General features: G+C 40.9%; 1 protein-coding gene across 1 annotated transcript in view; it reads right to left on the bottom strand.

Moving 5' to 3' along the window:
* LOC128702861 (TGF-beta receptor type-1 babo) overlaps positions 1–21,610 on the bottom strand; it is a 158,969-nt gene that overhangs the window by 23,334 nt on the left and 114,025 nt on the right. Inside the window, exons 15-16 of the mRNA XM_070102641.1 lie at positions 9,601–9,734; positions 8,494–8,619 (exon numbers count right to left, since the gene is read on the bottom strand). Of these exons, the coding sequence (XP_069958742.1) occupies positions 8,494–8,619; positions 9,601–9,734 (260 nt within the window). The remainder of the gene's footprint in view (positions 1–8,493; positions 8,620–9,600; positions 9,735–21,610) is intronic.

Below are 21,610 nucleotides of genomic sequence, written 5' to 3'. Positions count from 1 at the left end.
TGGGAGAGGTAACCACAGAGGTGGGTGTAGAAGATGGGATACCAGAAGTGGGGGGACGTTTTGAAACACGGGAATAAGAAACACGTGGGAGTCTCCCTTGGAGGCGGAGATGAGAAACTGCCATGGCATAAGGGAGACCTTCTGTCTCTTTGAGGTAACGGATTTCCCGCTCGTTTAAATAGACCTGACAACGGCGAGAGTACGAAGGGTGAGCCTCATGACAGTTAAGGCAAGAGGGAGATCGATTGCAAGACGTATTAGAATGGTCATCGGCACCACAGACTGGGCATTCGGCGATAGATCTGCAATATTTCGCTGGATGGCCAAATCGCCAGCAATTTCTACACTGTTGTGGTGTAGGGATCACCTTTCGAACTTGTAACCGATGTCCTGCTATATAAACGGAGGATGGGAGTTCTCGGCTGTCAAAAGTTAAACGAGCCACATTGCTAGGGTATCGTCTCCGCCCACGGGCAGGAAGAACGTAAGTGTCTACCTTGAGGATTGGGAGATCTTGGAGTTCCAGCTGTTCTAGAATGTCGGTGCCACATGTCTGGAAATTTTGTTGAACTATGGTATGGGGCAGAATAACGGTACCACTACAAGAATTGAGGGAATGATGTTTTTCAAGGGTGACAGGAACAGTATCTATATGGGTAAGACGAGAGAGCTCACGAGCCTGGGTAGCATTCTGTACGGTAATGATGCGCGTACCGCTCTTAAGAGCATGAAAAGAAATATCTTTACCAACATGGCGTAGGAGTGCCTTGCCAATACTATGGTCAGAAAGATAGGCAGTAGAGGAAGTTGGTCGTAAAGTGAAGAATTTAGTCCACTGTTCAGTCTGAAACTGAGCGTGGAAAGGTAGTGAAGGACGTGTCGATCGTTTCTGAGAAGAACGAGAAGGTGAAGGTGGAGAAGTATCATCAGCAGGTAATTGTCGTTGACGTTTAGGCGTGGGACCAGAGTTGGTCCGACGTGGAACGGGTCGGCGATTTGAAAATTGCCGCACCGTAGAGGGAGAGGCCGGAAGCATAGTCAGAGGAGAGCGAAGGTCTGATAAATCGAAGGAGTCAGTCGAGGCCTCAGTACCTGAAGCGGGTGAGGAAACAGCACCGGCAATAGGTACAGAGGCATGAGGAATGTCTGAAGAGTGGTCCAAAGACGAGGCGGGGTCAGAACGGGGTGCGGTATCAAGAAGGGGCCCGGGGGTACCAGGTTCATGGACTAGGGCTGCCATGGTTAGGTTACTTCTTTCTTTTTGTTTTTAAGAAAAAAAAAGAAAGAAGAAAAGAAAATAAAAATAAAAAAAAGAAAAAAAAAGGGGGGACCGGGGAGGGATAGTTCCTAGGAGGGATGAAAGGGCCAGAAATCTCCCTCCGCGCCCAAGAGGACTCGACACCGCTAGTAGCGCAGATGCAGCATGGAACCCGTGCCATACCCTACCCTTCATGCCAGTAAACCAGCAATCTGGGATAGCAACCTCACATCTGCCGAGCTACCTCGGTGGACAAAAGAGAGGGCGGCCGGATATCCGCCACAAAGCATACCTCCTTCAGCCACCACCCCCGGAATCCGAAAGGTGGCTTCCAGAGCTACACCCGTCGCCCAAAAGACACCCAAAGCTACTCCGGGATACCGGAGAGGGATCGGGACATCCCTAGGCAATCCAGATTCCACGGCAAACTACGCCACCGCCAAGAAACCTCAACGGAATGGGATGGACCCCGGTGTCCTTTCTCCTACCTAGGAACTAGCGCGCCTGTGGGAGAAATCCCAAAGGACAAAAAGAGGAAGGGCAAAAGGGAGGAGTGGGGAGGAGGAGGAGGAAAGGAAAAAGGGGAGGATGGGGAGGATGGGATAGGGGAGGGGAGATTGGGGGGTAATTAGGTTCGGTCTGAGGAAGAAGACCGATAGGTCTAATTCCTCAGACCAAGAGCCTCTTCACCACGCCAAGGAGCCCCCCTTGAAGAGGCGGATTTCCACAGCTGTGGAAGAACTCCTTGTGACCAAATAAGATTGTAAAGGCGTAATAGGACTGCAAGGGCTGACTGATGTAAATGTTGTAGCATACGAATATGAATGTCGTCGGGCCCAGCTGCCGATGATCGACAAGCTGAGAGTGTTGCCTCCAGTTCTTGAAGTGTAAAAGGCACATTATACTGTTCTTCTCTGAGAGAAGAAAAGTCCAAGGGTGCTAACTCTCTGGCAGACTTTGAGGAAAGAAATGAGGGGCATAGATGGAGTCCCTGAGAAATACGGACCAGATGATTGCCAATTTCATTGGCAACATCTAGTGGGTTTGCTATATCAACACCGGCAACTCGCAGAACAGGAGCCGGGTCAGGAGAATATTTACCACTCAGTTTTCGTACTTTTTTCCAGACTGCACTCATAGAGGAAGCAGAGGTGATGGTGGAGACATAATCTCGCCAGCAAGTGCGTTTAGCGTCACGGATGACACGGCGAGCGATCGCACGCTTCTGTTTAAAATCAAGGAGTCGCTCTGTGGTTCTATTGTACCGGTACCTGCCCCATGCAGCGCGTTTCAAACGTACTGCACGAGCACAAGCAGGAGACCACCAAGGCACGCATTTCTGAGAATGCCTGCCCGAAGTTTGGGGTATAGAATGAGAAGCTGCGGTGAAAACGGAGGACGAGAAGAGGTGTAAAAGCTCATCGATGGAGGACGAAGAAGGAACCTCTTTAAAAACAGTCAGGTGTGAGTAAAGGTTCCAATTTGCCCGATTAAATTGCCAGCGTGGGGTGCGAAGAGGTGGCGAATATGAAGGGGAAGAAAGAATGATTGGGAAATGATCACTGTCATGTAAGTCCGGGAGAACAAACCAAGTAAAGTCTAATGCGGCGGAGGAAGAGCAAACTGAGAGATCGATGCAAGAGAGAGTATGAGTCCGAGGATCAAAATGGGTGTGAGTACCTGTATTTAAAACATGGAGGGGGTGGGTGGCAAGAAAAGCCTCTAACTGAATTCCACGGGAATCACAGTGAGACCCTCCCCAGAGGAAATGGTGGGCATTAAAATCACCAAGTAACAGAATCGGTGGCGGTAATGACGAAACAAGGAAGGCAAAATCCGGAATAGATAATGCCCGAGAAGGAGAGAGATATAAAGAACAGAGCGTATACCACCTATGTAAGTGGATACGGGCTGCTGTGTAATGCAGCGAAGTATGAACAAATAGCTGATGGTACGGAATATCAGTGCGGAGAAGAAGGGCACTTTCATTAAAGGTCCCATCAGGAAAAGGATCTGAAGAATACAATAAATTATAGCCTGAGATGTGAGAAATAACAGCAGAGTGTAATTTTGGTTCCTGTAAGCAAACACCAACAGGGGCAAACTGGGAGAGTAACATCTGAAGCTCACCCCGATTACCCCTGAGGCCGCGTATATTCCACTGTAAAAAGGCCATGATTGGCAATGATAAAGATACTTGAAATCCGCAGGTAAGGGTTCCTACGGACTAGAAGGGTTAGAAAAGTCCACATGCGGAGGCAGTGGAAAATGTTCAAGCAGCGAAGGAACGGTGCGCTGTGAAGAAAGGAGTTGCGCAGATGGAGCAGAGGAGAGAGGAAGAGCGGAAGGTGGATCAGTGTCCATTGATGGTTTGGTCTCTGCAATATATTCAGAGATTGCTTCAAGTGTTTCGGAATTCAGAGATGTCGTATGGGAGACAATATTGGGAATGGTAGGGGGAGGATGAGTAAAGATTGGAACTGTATTGGACTGTACCAAGGTAGGGGGGGGCGAAAGGGTGGAGGGAACTGGAGAAGCGTGGCAGGGGACAGAAGAGACAGGAACCTGGGAGGTGGCAGAAGAGGAAGAAACTTGGGAGGGAACAAGGGAGGAAGGTACATTACGAGGAGGAGGGTGAACCTCTGCACTTGTAACTGAGCCAGTGAGAGGGGAAGAACTAGGGACAGAGACAGGGAGGGTAAAATGAGGAGGTGGAAGATGGGTAGGAGGTGTTACCGGACCTTTTTTTGACTTTTGAGAAGTAGAGGGACGATTGGGAAGAGGTGTCGTACGAGGTCTCGTCGATACTGAGGCTTGTAAGAGAGAACTCGAAGAAGCGAGATTAGACTGAGGCGTTGAAGTAGGGACGTCTGAGCCGAGGACAGCAAAAGGATTAGATACAGGAGTGATTATGGGAGAGGTAACCACAGAGGTGGGTGTAGAAGATGGGATACCAGAAGTGGGGGGACGTTTTGAAACACGGGAATAAGAAACACGTGGGAGTCTCCCTTGGAGGCGGAGATGAGAAACTGCCATGGCATAAGGGAGACCTTCTGTCTCTTTGAGGTAACGGATTTCCCGCTCGTTTAAATAGACCTGACAACGGCGAGAGTACGAAGGGTGAGCCTCATGACAGTTAAGGCAAGAGGGAGATCGATTGCAAGACGTATTAGAATGGTCATCGGCACCACAGACTGGGCATTCGGCGATAGATCTGCAATATTTCGCTGGATGGCCAAATCGCCAGCAATTTCTACACTGTTGTGGTGTAGGGATCACCTTTCGAACTTGTAACCGATGTCCTGCTATATAAACGGAGGATGGGAGTTCTCGGCTGTCAAAAGTTAAACGAGCCACATTGCTAGGGTATCGTCTCCGCCCACGGGCAGGAAGAACGTAAGTGTCTACCTTGAGGATTGGGAGATCTTGGAGTTCCAGCTGTTCTAGAATGTCGGTGCCACATGTCTGGAAATTTTGTTGAACTATGGTATGGGGCAGAATAACGGTACCACTACAAGAATTGAGGGAATGATGTTTTTCAAGGGTGACAGGAACAGTATCTATATGGGTAAGACGAGAGAGCTCACGAGCCTGGGTAGCATTCTGTACGGTAATGATGCGCGTACCGCTCTTAAGAGCATGAAAAGAAATATCTTTACCAACATGGCGTAGGAGTGCCTTGCCAATACTATGGTCAGAAAGATAGGCAGTAGAGGAAGTTGGTCGTAAAGTGAAGAATTTAGTCCACTGTTCAGTCTGAAACTGAGCGTGGAAAGGTAGTGAAGGACGTGTCGATCGTTTCTGAGAAGAACGAGAAGGTGAAGGTGGAGAAGTATCATCAGCAGGTAATTGTCGTTGACGTTTAGGCGTGGGACCAGAGTTGGTCCGACGTGGAACGGGTCGGCGATTTGAAAATTGCCGCACCGTAGAGGGAGAGGCCGGAAGCATAGTCAGAGGAGAGCGAAGGTCTGATAAATCGAAGGAGTCAGTCGAGGCCTCAGTACCTGAAGTGGGTGAGGAAACAGCACCGGCAATAGGTACAGAGGCATGAGGAATGTCTGAAGAGTGGTCCAAAGACGAGGCGGGGTCAGAACGGGGTGCGGTATCAAGAAGGGGCCCGGGGGTACCAGGTTCATGGACTAGGGCTGCCATGGTTAGGTTACTTCTTTCTTTTTGTTTTTAAGAAAAAAAAAGAAAGAAGAAAAGAAAATAAAAATAAAAAAAAGAAAAAAAAAGGGGGGACCAGGGAGGGATAGTTCCTAGGAGGGATGAAAGGGCCAGAAATCTCCCTCCGCGCCCAAGAGGACTCGACACCGCTAGTAGCGCAGATGCAGCATGGAACCCGTGCCATACCCTACCCTTCATGCCAGTAAACCAGCAATCTGGGATAGCAACCTCACATCTGCCGAGCTACCTCGGTGGACAAAAGAGAGGGCGGCCGGATATCCGCCACAAAGCATACCTCCTTCAGCCACCACCCCCGGAATCCGAAAGGTGGCTTCCAGAGCTACACCCGTCGCCCAAAAGACACCCAAAGCTACTCCGGGATACCGGAGAGGGATCGGGACATCCCTAGGCAATCCAGATTCCACGGCAAACTACGCCACCGCCAAGAAACCTCAACGGAATGGGATGGACCCCGGTGTCCTTTCTCCTACCTAGGAACTAGCGCGCCTGTGGGAGAAATCCCAAAGGACAAAAAGAGGAAGGGCAAAAGGGAGGAGTGGGGAGGAGGAGGAGGAAAGGAAAAAGGGGAGGATGGGGAGGATGGGATAGGGGAGGGGAGATTGGGGGGTAATTAGGTTCGGTCTGAGGAAGAAGACCGATAGGTCTAATTCCTCAGACCAAGAGCCTCTTCACCACGCCAAGGAGCCCCCCTTGAAGAGGCCCCTCCTTCAGAAAGCAAGCAGTGCTCTTCTGAATGAGGGGTGGGGATATTACAGTCAGACAGTAATCTAAATTGTAAATGTATATACACTATATGTATAACTGAGTCAACAATATACAATATGCAAAAATTAATTAAACTAGCCTAGTTGGGAAGTATTCAACTGTCCTATATGAGATAAAGTGGTTACTGTCTCAAGAGAATTACAATAGTGTATAAAGCATTTTAATTAAAGAGAATTACAATAGTGTATAAAGCATAACCGAATAAAACAATAGGAAAACACAAGAAAAGTTGAAAATTAGATAACTAAACAAGAAAGAACTGCCTTTCCAACAGTTTTGTATATTATTGTGACTCCACAAATAGTCTAATTTTATATATAGAATATTTGAACAATTTTCAACTTGGCTAGTTTAATACATTTTTGTATGCTGTATATCATATAATAATAGTATTTCTATACATATACAGCCTAACATACAGTATATACATGTATGTGAAACTATAATATGTAGTATACAAATCAATGCAGTATATAACAAAATGTCAATGTAATGTATAATAAAATAATTTGATTGTAAAAATACAAGTACTTTTAAAAGGTGCAGGCTACGTAAAAATGCCAGATTTTTTAAATAATTTAAAACAGGCCTATTAGCTATAAAAATCAATATTTACAAATGATAATGAAAGTATTAGTACTATGAAAGATGATAAAAATTAATGTAATTAAAATCATAGAGATTTCAAACATTTCTGAGACAAAAAGAATTGGATTATTGTATTATAAAACATATAAACCTTTATGGGTCACATAAAGGGGTGTAATTAAGTTATTGGCAATATGAAGAGATATTAGTAAATGTTGGGGAGATTTTAAAATAGGCCAAGTAAGACCACTGTGAAAATAGAAGAGCATTAAAAATAAAATGTACCTAATAAGTTCTTGTATCCAGTACACTGTATATCCATTCTACAAATTTATATACAGTGTACTGTATATACATTCATATAAAGCTTGATATAAAGTATATAAACATGCATACAGAAGACATGCAATACTGAAATAAACACCACATATCTGAAACCCATTCTGTTGGTAATTTTAATTTAAAAGGATTGTCATGAAGCTAATAACATGAAACTAAATCCCTCAAAATGGTCAATAATTAAAACAAATTTTGTGGAATAAACAATCTGCAAGTATTAGAAGCATTTGTCAAATATCTCTTGAGACTTTCTTCATAACTCTTCTTTCCATCCAATTCATCAATAATGTTTGTGACACCCACACTTCCCACTATGCACAATTTTGAATGTTTATATAATTAAAATTTCAGTTTATTAATGTAAATTAATACAAAGGTCAATGTGCAATGCGTCTCCAATTTCTAAAGGAACAAAAACTATCACTGAAAGTGAAGGGAAACTCCAAGTAATATATTATATATTAACTCATCAGCAGTAACTGTGGGCATATATACATATGTATGAAAGAAATACCAGTGAAAATAGGAAATAAAACCTAAGTGCTTTTATGTGGTTACACATGTATTTTTTGAAGATTGTGCAAACACATGAAAGCACTCAGGTTTTATTTCCTGTTTTCACTGTGGTATTTTTTTTTCATATTTGCAATCACACATTTTGTTGTTATTCTTTCCATGCATATATATGAATGTACATTTCATGTAAAGTCTCACATTTATACACTGGTATGTACATTCCAGCATGTGTATAGAATCAAACACAAATGTATATATAAACACATACATATGTATTCAAACACACATTTCTCTTACTTTGGTTCTGCTAAACAAGACTTTACCACCTTAAATGCATAAGCAAGGTAAGTCTCTAGGGTACACAAAGTAATCACCACAAGCGAGTGTACCCAACTGGATTGGGCTGAGAGATCTTTATATATGATAGTGAAAAAATGGAGCAATAAAAAAAGTTTACACTTTTTCTAGTATTCATTCCTTACTAACTGATGAATTACTCATTTTGGTGCGATGTAAGATATCTGATAAATCTCATACATTTTGACATTTGTGTATGTATGTATGCATGATCAGAGTTGAAAAATAAGTGTGTGTCTATTCATCCACACTTATGTAATGACAAACATACAGTACATTCAAATAAACACAAAATACAAATACATACACACATGGACAAATGCCCATACCCACACTCATAATCATTTATTATCTGTATTCACATTATTATAAACTTCCACAAAAGTGAGGACACAATCACGAGGCGGTCAGTATTTGTTAATACTTGAACACATTAAATCACATCACCATGTTCCCACAAATGCATCTCTACTTGCACCTACTCAGCATTTGAGGTCATCGTGGGCACCCAAGTTGGCAAGCGTTTTCTTGATACGAAGAGCAGTGAGACGAGCCGCTGCATTATGGTACCAGCACTCTTTCATTAACTTACTCATCACTCGCAAGTCCTGAAATATAACAACTTTCTTCGATTTACCATAACTTATGATGCAACCATTTATCTACAACCATAACTTATTGCTAATAAGGCTGTTCAGAAAAGTTTGGAGGCTATGATATTTTCTCTCAAATGAGAAGCAAAATCAAATGAAAAGGAATAAATTTTTAGTACCAATCACTGTGATAGACAATAACAATAATGGATTTAAGTGTACTACACTTTAAGGAACACATCTAATTTGAATTATTGTGCCTCAAAAGCATGTACCTTTCAATTAAAGTAGCACTTTACTCTCTCCTTGAAGATTTTTATTACTGTGATATCATATTCAAGAAGAAGCACTAAACCTGTATGGGACTAGTTGACAAAATAGGCTAGTAAAATGCCTGTGTCAATCAAGAACCTTTGGGAGAGGGTGGCAATTCAAGAGAGCACATCAAGGTTTTGAAAAATGTTAAAAGTGAATAAAATCTGTGTGTTCTCTGATAGATAGGAAAGTCAACAGATGTTGTACTGCTAGCACAAGAAAACTGGTACTTAGCAAATTCATTTAACATCTAAGAAATTATTTCGCTCCTACCAATTTGCTATGCAATCTCAAACATCTATCATTATCCTTATGCAAAATCTTTCATCTTCACCCACTCTACAACAACCCATACCTTAAATCATTAGACGTGTCTACCATATCATTTTAATTTACTAATCTATATGCATACCATCAGTTTGCTAAAACCATATGCTCATATAAAATTTAATATAAACACTACAAACATTTTCTGTAGTGATCGTAATAATCTCATCTACGAAAAGTGGCTTTATTAAAGTATATTACTTTTCATTACCACCTGGGCCAATTTCAAGCCAACATAACAAAACTGCATAAAAAGATAAAATCCTAAAATAAAAATGAAAGGGAAAAAAATGAGCAAAACTAAATTACATTCGCTAAAATATTTAACAATAACTCGATAAGGAATAAACTAACCTCGCAGGACTGCCATTTGTTAGGGATGATCGGTCGCTGCTTGTATATACATACCACCTTTCTCATCTCCTCAATGGTTGGATCATTGGGGACCATGTCATAATATGGCAACTGGTATTCCTCACACCCACCACCTGAGAGTTTAACAAAAATCAAGCATTATGTTTTTTTAATGAAATATGCATTTATTTACATATAAAAGAATTTCAGTAAGAGGAAACTGAAGATCAATAAACAATGTCCATCTCAGAACAAACAAAATAACTGCTAGCAAGGAACTTTTAAGATTAACTAAATTAGCCTATCTTAATTTCCCCATTTAATCACTTGAACATATAATTTATTACAGAACATACTTCTACAAACACTCTTAAACTAAATAAAATAATTCCTTCGTGGAGGAGGTGTTTTTACACTGTACGGCTTGCAATGGCAGAGTATATAAAAATTTTTTTTTTTACACATCAGCCATCTCCCACTGAGGCAACCCTGGTGATGTGCAAGGGTGTGGGGTGGGGGTTGATAGTGGAGTTGATGGTAAATGAGCATGCAACATGAATGTCAGAGTTGGTACAATAAGTAAGTTTCAGTTTATAAATCAAAGAATGAGTCTGTTGTATTATGCTCTGGTTGAATTAAGGATTAAAAAACATGGGAAGGGACAAGTTAAAACCTGAAAGCACATACAATATACATAAAATAAAAAAAATAAGTAGGAAAAATATATAAATACACAGTGGACCCCCGAGTTTCGTGATTAATCTGTTCCAGAGAGCCCGCCGGAGGTCGAAATTCACGAAACTCGAAACCATTTTCCCCATAAGAAATAATGGAAATAAAATTAATCCGTTCCAGACACCCAAAAATATTAAAATAAAATATTTTTTTTCAAATTAAATAAAGATTTACATAATGAAAACAATCAGAAATCAAGTACATGCATTTAAAATAAATAATAACAACATTACACTTACCTTTACTGAAGACTTCTGGGTGGATGGAAGATGGGAGGAGGTGATAGGAGGAAGGTGTACACTACTGTTTGGAAGGAGAATCTCCTTCCATTAAGACTTTAGGTAGCAAGTCCTTATCTGGGGTTACTTCCCTTCTTCTTTTAATGCCACTGGGAACAACTTGAGAGTCACTGGACCCCTGGCACACAAAATATCTATCCAGAGAGGTCTTTTTCTGGCGTTTCTTTAAGATTTCCCTGAAGTGGGACACAACACTGTCACTGTACATGTTGCAGATACGGCTTGTTTCAGCTTGGTCAGGGTGATAATTTTCAACAAAATTTTGCAACTCATTCCACATTCCACACATGTCCTTAATCACTGAAGAAGGCACCTCATCCACTCTTCCTCCTCCTCTGAAGCAAGTTCTTCGGCTGTGGTCTGATGCTGTTCCAGTTGAAGCTCTTGCAGCTCGTCAGTGGTTAGCTCTTCCCTGTGGTCCTCCACCAACTTTCCACATCCCCGTCACTCACTTTATTTACCATAGGGCTTGCACTAGCTTTCCTTGTGTCTATGATGACTTATTTAGCAGTTGCAAGCACAAAAAACAATGGATTATTATGAAATGTATTGTATGAACCCGCAGGGTGATGGTCATGTGTTGGTAAACAATGGCACACTGAGCGAGAATGGTGTGGGAGACTGGCTTTGTGTGTGTGGTGACGGGCGGACGGGTACCGGATGGTCGCCGAAACACGAGTTTTTTCACGAAACTCGAGGCCAAATTTTTCAAAAAAAAAAAAAAAAAAAAAAAAAAAAAAAAAAAAAAAAAAAAACTCACCGAAGGTCAAATTTCACGAAAATCGAGGCTGCCGAAACTCGATGGTCCACTGTATATATATATATTTTTTTTTTCAACAAACCGGCCGTATCCCACCAAGGCAGGGTAGCCCAAAAAGAAAATCGAAAGTTTCTCTTTTTAAATTCAGTAATTTATACAGGAGAAGGGGTTACTAGGCACTTGGCACTTGCTTCCAGCATTTGTATTCTGAGCACCTCTGCAAAAACAGTGATAATGTATGAGTGTGGTGAAAGTGTTGAATGATGATGAAAGTATTTTCTTTTTGGGGATTTTCTTTCTTTTTTGGGTCACCCTGCCTCAGTGGGAGACAGCCGACTTGTTGAAAAAAAAAAAAAAAAAAATTCAACAAGTCGGCCGTCTCCTACCGAGGCAGGGTGACCCAAAAAGAAAATCCCTGCTCTAGCCCACCTTTCTGCCAATAGTTGCTTATATTTCACCCAAACTTCCTCCTCCCTTAGTTTATACACTTTCACCTCCCTCTTACTTGTTGTTGCCATTTTCCTCTTATCCCACCCACCTCTTACTCTAACTTTAGCTAGAACTAGATAATGATCTGATATATCAGTAGGTTGGTAGACAGCAACCACCCAGGGAAGTACTACCGTCCTGCCAGATGACTGTGAAACAAAAACCTGTAACTGTTTTGCATGATGGTAGGATTGCTGGTTTCTTTTTCTGTCTCATAAACACGCTAAGATAACAGGGATATCTTGCTACTCCTACTTACACTTTGGTCACACTTCACAGACACGCACATGCATATATATATATACATACATCTAGGTTTTTCTCCTTTTTCTAAATAGCTCTTGTTCTTTTTTATTTCTTCTATTGTCCATGGGGAAGTGGAAAAGAATCTTTCCTCCGTAAGCCATGCGTGTCGTATGAGGCGACTAAAATGCCGGGAGCAATGGGCTAGTAACCTCTTCTCCTGTATACAATTACTAAAAAAGAGAAGAAGAAAAACTTTATAAAACTGGGTTGCTTAAATGTGCGTGGATGTAGTGCGGATGACAAGAAACAGATGATTGCTGATGTTATGAATGAAAAGAAGTTGGATGTCCTGGCCCTAAGCGAAACAAAGCTGAAGGGGGTAGGAGAGTTTCAGTGGGGGGAAATAAATGGGATTAAATCTGGAGTATCTGAGAGAGTTAGAGCAAAGGAAGGGGTAGCAGTAATGTTAAATGATCAGTTATGGAAGGAGAAAAGAGAATATGAATGTGTAAATTCAAGAATTATGTGGATTAAAGTAAAGGTTGGATGCGAGAAGTGGGTCATAATAAGCGTGTATGCACCTGGAGAAGAGAGGAATGCAGAGGAGAGAGAGATATTTTGGGAGATGTTAAGTGAATGTATAGGAGCCTTTGAACCAAGTGAGAGAGTAATTGTGGTAGGGGACTTGAATGCTAAAGTAGGAGAAACTTTTAGAGAGGGTGTGGTAGGTAAGTTTGGGGTGCCAGGTGTAAATGATAATGGGAGCCCTTTGATTGAACTTTGTATAGAAAGGGGTTTAGTTATAGGTAATACATATTTTAAGAAAAAGAGGATAAATAAGTATACACGATATGATGTAGGGCGAAATGACAGTAGTTTGTTGGATTATGTATTGGTAGATAAAAGACTGTTGAGTAGACTTCAGGATGTACATGTTTATAGAGGGGCCACAGATATATCAGATCACTTTCTAGTTGTAGCTACACTGAGAGTAAAAGGTAGATGGGATACAAGGAGAATAGAAGCATCAGGGAAGAGAGAGGTGAAGGTTTATAAACTAAAAGAGGAGGCAGTTAGGGTAAGATATAAACAGCTATTGGAGGATAGATGGGCTAATGAGAGCATAGGCAATGGGGTCGAAGAGGTATGGGGTAGGTTTAAAAATGTAGTGTTAGAGTGTTCAGCAGAAGTTTGTGGTTACAGGAAAGTGGGTGCAGGAGGGAAGAGAAGCGATTGGTGGAATGATGATGTAAAGAGAGTAGTAAGGGAGAAAAAGTTAGCATATGAGAAGTTTTTACAAAGTAGAAGTGATGCAAGGAGGGAAGAGTATATGGAGAAAAAGAGAGAAGTTAAGAGAGTGGTGAAGCAATGTAAAAAGAGAGCAAATGAGAGAGTGGGTGAGATGTTATCAACAAATTTTGTTGAAAATAAGAAAAAGTTTTGGAGTGAGATTAACAAGTTAAGAAAGCCTAGAGAACAAATGGATTTGTCAGTTAAAAATAGGAGAGGAGAGTTATTAAATGGAGAGTTAGAGGTATTGGGAAGATGGAAGGAATATTTTGAGGAATTGTTAAATGTTGATGAAGATAGGGAAGCTGTGATTTCGTGTATAGGGCAAGGAGGAATAACATCTTGTAGGAGTGAGGAAGAGCCAGTTGTGAGTGTGGGGGAAGTTCGTGAGGCAGTAGGTAAAATGAAAGGGGGTAAGGCAGCCGGGATTGATGGGATAAAGATAGAAATGTTAAAAGCAGGTGGGGATATAGTTTTGGAGTGGTTGGTGCAATTATTTAATAAATGTATGGAAGAGGGTAAGGTACCTAGGGATTGGCAGAGAGCATGCATAGTTCCTTTGTATAAAGGCAAAGGGGATAAAAGAGAGTGCAAAAATTATAGGGGGATAAGTCTGTTGAGTGTACCTGGTAAAGTGTATGGTAGAGTTATAATTGAAAGAATTAAGAGTAAGACGGAGAATAGGATAGCAGATGAACAAGGAGGCTTTAGGAAAGGTAGGGGGTGTGTGGACCAGGTGTTTACAGTGAAACATATAAGTGAACAGTATTTAGATAAGGCTAAAGAGGTCTTTGTGGCATTTATGGATTTGGAAAAGGCGTATGACAGGGTGGATAGGGGGGCAATGTGGCAGATGTTGCAAGTGTATGGTGTAGGAGGTAGGTTACTGAAAGCAGTGAAGAGTTTTTACGAGGATAGTGAGGCTCAAGTTAGAGTATGTAGGAAAGAGGGAAATTTTTTCCCAGTAAAAGTAGGCCTTAGACAAGGATGTGTGATGTCACCGTGGTTGTTTAATATATTTATAGATGGGGTTGTAAGAGAAGTAAATGCGAGGGTCTTGGCAAGAGGCGTGGAGTTAAAAGATAAAGAATCACACACAAAGTGGGAGTTGTCACAGCTGCTCTTTGCTGATGACACTGTGCTCTTGGGAGATTCTGAAGAGAAGTTGCAGAGATTGGTGGATGAATTTGGTAGGGTGTGCAAAAGAAGAAAATTAAAGGTGAATACAGGAACGAGTAAGGTTATGAGGATAACAAAAAGATTAGGTGATGAAAGATTGAATATCAGATTGGAGGGAGAGAGTATGGAGGAGGTGAACGTATTCAGATATTTGGGAGTGGACGTGTCAGCGGATGGGTCTATGAAAGATGAGGTGAATCATAGAATTGATGAGGGAAAAAGAGTGAGTGGTGCACTTAGGAGTCTGTGGAGACAAAGAACTTTGTCCTTGGAGGCAAAGAGGGGAATGTATGAGAGTATAGTTTTACCAACGCTCTTATATGGGTGTGAAGCGTGGGTGATGAATGTTGCAGCGAGGAGAAGGCTGGAGGCAGTGGAGATGTCATGTCTGAGGGCAATGTGTGGTGTGAATATAATGCAGAGAATTCGTAGTCTGGAAGTTAGGAGGAGGTGCGGGATTACCAAAACTGTTGTCCAGAGAGCTGAGGAAGGGTTGTTGAGGTGGTTCGGACATGTAGAGAGAATGGAGCGAAACAGAATGACTTCAAGAGTGTATCAGTCTGTAGTGGAAGGAAGGCGGGGTAGGGGTCGGCCTAGGAAGGGTTGGAGGGAGGGGGTAAAGGAGGTTTTGTGTGCGAGGGGCTTGGACTTCCAGCAGGCATGCGTGAGCGTGTTTGATAGGAGTGAATGGAGACAAATGGTTTTTAATACTTGACGTGCTGTTGGAGTGTGAGCAAAGTAACATTTATGAAGGGATTCAGGGAAACCGGCAGGCCGGACTTGAGTCCTGGAGATGGGAAGTACAGTGCCTGCACTCTGAAGGAGGGGTGTTAATGTTGCAGTTTAAAAACTGTAGTGTAAAGCACCCTTCTGGCAAGACAGTGATGGAGTGAATGATGGTGAAAGTTTTTCTTTTTCGGGCCACCCTGCCTTGGTGGGAATCGGCCGGTGTGATAATAAATAAATATAATAAAAATATCAGTTGCCCCTCTATAAACGTGTACATCCTGGAGCCTACCGATCAACCATTTATCCACCAATACATAATTAATAAACTACTTTCATTACATGCTACATCATACCTTGTATATTTATTTATCCTCTTTTTCATAAAATATGTATTATTTATTACCAAATCTCTCTCTACACATAGCTCAATTAAAGGCTCCCTATTTTCATTTACCCCTGGCACCCCAAATTTACCTACTACTCCCTCCACAACATTTTTACCCACTTTAGCATTAAAATCCACAACCAAAAGTACTCTCACACTTGGTTCAAAACTCCCCACGCATTCACTCAACATTTCCCAAAATCTCTCTCTCTCCTCTATACTTCTCTCTTCCCCAGGTGCATATACGCTTACTATAACCCACTTCTGACATCCAACCTTTATTTTGCTCCACATAATCCTTGAATTAATACATTTATAGTCCCTCTTTTCCTGCCATAGCTTATCCTTCAACATTATTGCTACTCCTTCTTTAGCTCTAACTCTATTAGAAACCCCTGACCTAATCCCATTTATTCCTCTCCAATGAAACTCACCCACCCCCTTCAGCTTTGTTTCACTTAAAGCCAGGACATCCAGATTCTTCTCATTCATAACATCCACAATCATCTCTTTCTTATCATTCGCACAACATCCACGCACATTCAGTTTGGAGGGATATGTTGTGTATCTTTATACGTATATGCTTCTAAAATGTTATATTCTGAGCACCTCTGCAAAAACAGTGATTATGTGTGAGTAAGGTGAAAGTGTTGAATGATGAAAGTATTTTCTTTTTGGGGATTTTCTCTCTCTCTTTTTTCAACAAGTCACAGCTGACTTGTTGAAAAAAAATATATATATATATATCCTAGGTAGTAGGTTGGTAGACTGAAACCGCCCAGGGAGCTACTACCGTCCTGCAAAGTGAGCGTAAAACGAAAGCCTGTAATTGTTTTACATGATGGTAGGATTGCTGGTGTCATTTTTTCTGTCTCATGAACATGCAAGATTTCAGGTACGTCTTGCTACTTCTACTTACACTTAGGTCACACTACATATATATGTACAAGCATATATACACACACCCCTTTGGGTTTTCTTCTATTTTCTTTCCAGTTCTTATTCTTGTTTATTTTCTCTTATCTCCATGGGGAAGTGGAACAGAATTCTTCCTCCGTAAGCCATGCGTGTTGTAAGAGACTACTAAAATGCCGGGAGCAAGAGGCTAGTAACCCCTTCTCCTGTATATATTACTAAATGTAAAAGGAGAAACTTTCGTTTTTCTTTTTGGGCCACCCTGCCTTGGTGGGATACGGCCGGTTTGTTAAAAAAAAAAAAAAAAAAGGAAAACAGGCAGCATACCATGACCAGAACAATACACAAATAACCCACACACAGGTGTGACTAGTTAACCCTTTCAGGGTTTCGGACGTACTAGTACGGTTCACGCACCAGGATTTTTGACGTACTCATACTCCTAAATTCTAGCGCCCTCAAATCTAACGAGAGAAAGCTGGTAGCCTTACATATGAAAGAATGGATCTATGTGGTCAGTGTGTGCAGTGTAAAAAAAATCCTGCAGCACACAGTGCGTAACGAGAAAAAAAAAACTTTGACCGTGTTTTTTTATTAAAACAGCGACTTTGCACTGTATTTTCGTATGGTATTTATTGTTGTATTCTAGTTTTCCTGGTCTCATTTTATAGAATGGAAGACATATTACCGAAATTGAGATGATTTTGACTGGTTTTACAATGAAAAGTACCTTGAAATTGAGCTCAAAGTAGCAGAAATTTTCGATTTTTACCAAAGTTCAAAAGTAAACAAATCATGCTGTGTGTCCAATACACCTCAACTGGTGAGTCTAATATTCTTTCACAAGTGCGCTGATATTATTTATACCATTTCTACACTAATGCAGTAGTCTGCATAACAGTAAATCTTCTATTTTTTGCGAGAATAAAAATTCAAAGTGGAAAGCAAAAGAATGTAAGAGGGGCGTGGGGACATGACTAATGAACAGAGGAAATGTTATTTTAGTGCCAGGAATGTTTTTGTTTATTCTGGACCCTATTCAGAAATTGGCATCTTTTGAAATTTGTGAAATTGGCAAAATTGCTAAATTCTGACCACTTTATTGGATAGTTGAAATCGGTAAATGGGTGGTTTCTTGTACTCATTAGATAGAAAAAAATGGAGTTCTAGTGAAATAGTTATGATTTCTGTCAATTAGTACACTGGAATTGGCCGAAAATAGGGGTCAAAGTGGGCAAAATCACCGTTGCATAAACATTATCGAGACCACTAACTTCGCAAGAGCATAATTCCGTAAGTTTTCCATCAAATTTCATACTTTTGGTGCCATTATGATCGGGAAGAGATTGTCTATCTTTTCATAAGAAAAAAATTTTTTTTTTTTTTTTTTTGAAAATTTGGAGACCTTGAGAACAAGTCTTGGAGAAGGCCTGGCGACCCTGAAAGGGTTAATGGTCCAAGTCAAACCAAAATGTCATCATAAAGTTTCTTTGTCCTACGTGAGGATTATTTGTGTAAGAGACATTTTAGATATCCATATTACCCTATTTATATACAGTAATAGCATTTATTCCAAAAATGAACTTTTATGTGCATATTGCCTGAGAAGAACAAAAACCAGCAATGGGAAAAGACAATGTTCTTGAACAGTAGTTCACCTATGAGTGACAGACCCCCCTCCCCCCCCTTACCTATAACACCTGTAGAACACTACTGATGTATACAATTTAAAAAAAAAAATGGGCAATCTAGAACAGTACTCACTGATCTACAGTTACTGGTTTATCATTCATTGTAATTTACTTAAATTTATCCTATCTTTAGAAGATACTCTGCTAAAGAAGCTTCTATTTTTTTTTTTAAAAAAAAAGAGGCTGCCTCCCAACAACAAAATATGACCCAAATAAGAGGAAACTAATTTTAGACGAGGAAGATAAATGTGCAAGATTCCAGCATCAATATTTCCTAACCATTACACCTACACAATAGGCTTCTTTCAGTTAACCCTTTGACTGTTTCAGGCCCCTTTCTGAAACTGTCATTCTATGTTGCTAAATTTTTGAAAAAAAAAAAAAAAAAAAAAAAAAAAAAAAAAATCTCATGAAATGATAGAGAATCTTTTCCCGATGGTAATGACACCAAAAGTTCGAAATTTGGTCGAAAACTCATGGAATTACGCTCCCGCGAAGTTATCGGTCTCGGCAACATATGCGTATCGGCGATTTCGCCGACTTTGAGCCCTATTTTTAGCCAATTCCATTGTTCCAGTTGACCAAACTCATAGCTATTTCTTTAGAGCTCCATTTTATCTATCAGATGAGTACAAGAAACCTCCCATTTACCAATTTGGACTACCCAATATTGTGGTCAGAAATTGGCAATTTGGCCAATTTCACGCAAACTAAAAAAGATGCCAATTTCAAAATAGGGTCCAGAAAAAACAAGGTAGACATTCTTGGCACTAAAATAACATATCCTCTGTTCATTAGTCACATCTCTAGGCCCCTCTTATATTATTATTGCTTTCTATTTTGATTTCTTATTCATACAAAAAAATACAAAATTTACTGTTATGCAGACTACTGCATTATTGTAAAAATGGTATAAATAATATCAGTGCACTAGTGAAAGAATATTAGACTCCTCAGTTGACGTGTATTGGACGCGTGGTGTGATTTGTTTACTCCTGAACATTGGTAAAAATCGAACATTTCCGCTACTTTGAGCTCAGTTTCAAGGACGTTTTCATCGTCAAAGTAATGAAAATTATCTCTATTTCTGTAACATGTTTTCCATTTTATCACCTAAGACCATGAAAACGCAAATACATCGATAAATACTATACGAAAATACACCTCAAAATCGGCATTTTAATCCCAAAAAATGATCAGAGGTTTTTTTTCTCATTACGCACTGTGTGCTGCAGGATTTTTTTTATGTGGTGCACACTGACCATACAGAGCCATTCTCTCATATGTGGGCCTACCAGCTTTCTTCCGCTTGATTTGAAGCCGCTAGAATTATTGAGTATATATACGTCTGAAACACTGGCTCGTAAGACGTATATATACGACCAAAACAGTCAAAGGGTTAAATACAGAAGTGGCATTTTGGAAATAAAGGTGCCTCACCGTTGCATGTTATGTCCTACTCATCTACTCATATGTATTGATTTTCTATTTTTTTTTTTTAACAAATCAGCCATTTCCCACCAAGGCAGGATAATCCAAAAAAAAAAAAAGAATCACTTTCATCATTACTCACTCCGTCACTATCTTGCCAGAGGCATGCTGATACTACAGTTCAAAAACTACAACATATCCCTATTTTTTTTTTATTTTATTATCACACTGGCCGATTCCCACCAAGGCAGGGTGGCCCGAAAAAGAAAAACTTTCACCATCATTCACTCCATCACTGTCTTGCCAGAAGGGTGCTTTACACTACAGTTTTTAAACTGCAACATTAACACCCCTCCTTCAGAGTGCAGGCACTGTACTTCCCATCTCCAGGACTCAAGTCCGGCCTGCCGGTTTCCCTGAATCCCTTCATAAATGTTACTTTGCTCACACTCCAACAGCACGTCAAGTATTAAAAACCATTTGTCTCCATTCACTCCTATCAAACACGCTCACGCATGCCTGCTGGAAGTCCAAGCCCCTCGCACACAAAACCTCCTTTACCCCCTCCCTCCAACCCTTCCTAGGCCGACCCCTACCCCGCCTTCCTTCCACTACAGACTGATACACTCTTGAAGTCATTCTGTTTCGCTCCATTCTCTCTACATGTCCGAACCACCTCAACAACCCTTCCTCAGCCCTCTGGACAACAGTTTTGGTAATCCCGCACCTCCTCCTAACTTCCAAACTACGAATTCTCTGCATTATATTCACACCACACATTGCCCTCAGACATGACATCTCCACTGCCTCCAGCCTTCTCCTCGCTGCAACATTCATCACCCATGCTTCACACCCATATAAGAGCGTTGGTAAAACTATACTCTCATACATTCCCCTCTTTGCCTCCAAGGACAAAGTTCTTTGTCTCCACAGACTCCTAAGTGCACCACTCACTCTTTTTCCCTCATCAATTCTATGATTCACCTCATCTTTCATAGACCCATCCGCTGACACGTCCACTCCCAAATATCTGAATACGTTCACCTCCTCCATACTCTCTCCCTCCAATCTGATATTCAATCTTTCATCACCTAATCTTTTTGTTATCCTCATAACCTTACTCTTTCCTGTATTCACCTTTAATTTTCTTCTTTTGCACACCCTACCAAATTCATCCACCAATCTCTGCAACTTCTCTTCAGAATCTCCCAAGAGCACAGTGTCATCAGCAAAGAGCAGCTGTGACAACTCCCACTTTGTGTGTGATTCTTTATCTTTTAACTCCACGCCTCTTGCCAAGACCCTCGCATTTACTTCTCTTACAACCCCATCTATAAATATATTAAACAACCACGGTGACATCACACATCCTTGTCTAAGGCCTACTTTTACTGGGAAAAAATTTCCCTCTTTCCTACATACTCTAACTTGAGCCTCACTATCCTCGTAAAAACTCTTCACTGCTTTCAGTAACCTACCTCCTACACCATACACTTGCAACATCTGCCACATTGCCCCCCTATCCACCCTGTCATACGCCTTTTCCAAATCCATAAATGCCACAAAGACCTCTTTAGCCTTATCTAAATACTGTTCACTTATATGTTTCACTGTAAACACCTGGTCCACACACCCCCTACCTTTCCTAAAGCCTCCTTGTTCATCTGCTATCCTATTCTCCGTCTTACTCTTAATTCTTTCAATTATAACTCTACCATACACTTTACCAGGTACACTCAACAGACTTATCCCCCTATAATTTTTGCACTCTCTTTTATCCCCTTTGCCTTTATACAAAGGAACTATGCATGCTCTCTGCCAATCCCTAGGTACCTTACCCTCTTCCATACATTTATTAAAT

This window comes from Cherax quadricarinatus, chromosome 82 (assembly GCF_038502225.1).
Source record: "Cherax quadricarinatus isolate ZL_2023a chromosome 82, ASM3850222v1, whole genome shotgun sequence".
NCBI classification, from domain to species: Eukaryota; Metazoa; Arthropoda; class Malacostraca; order Decapoda; family Parastacidae; genus Cherax; species Cherax quadricarinatus.
This window is presented reverse-complemented; position numbering and strand designations above follow the sequence as displayed.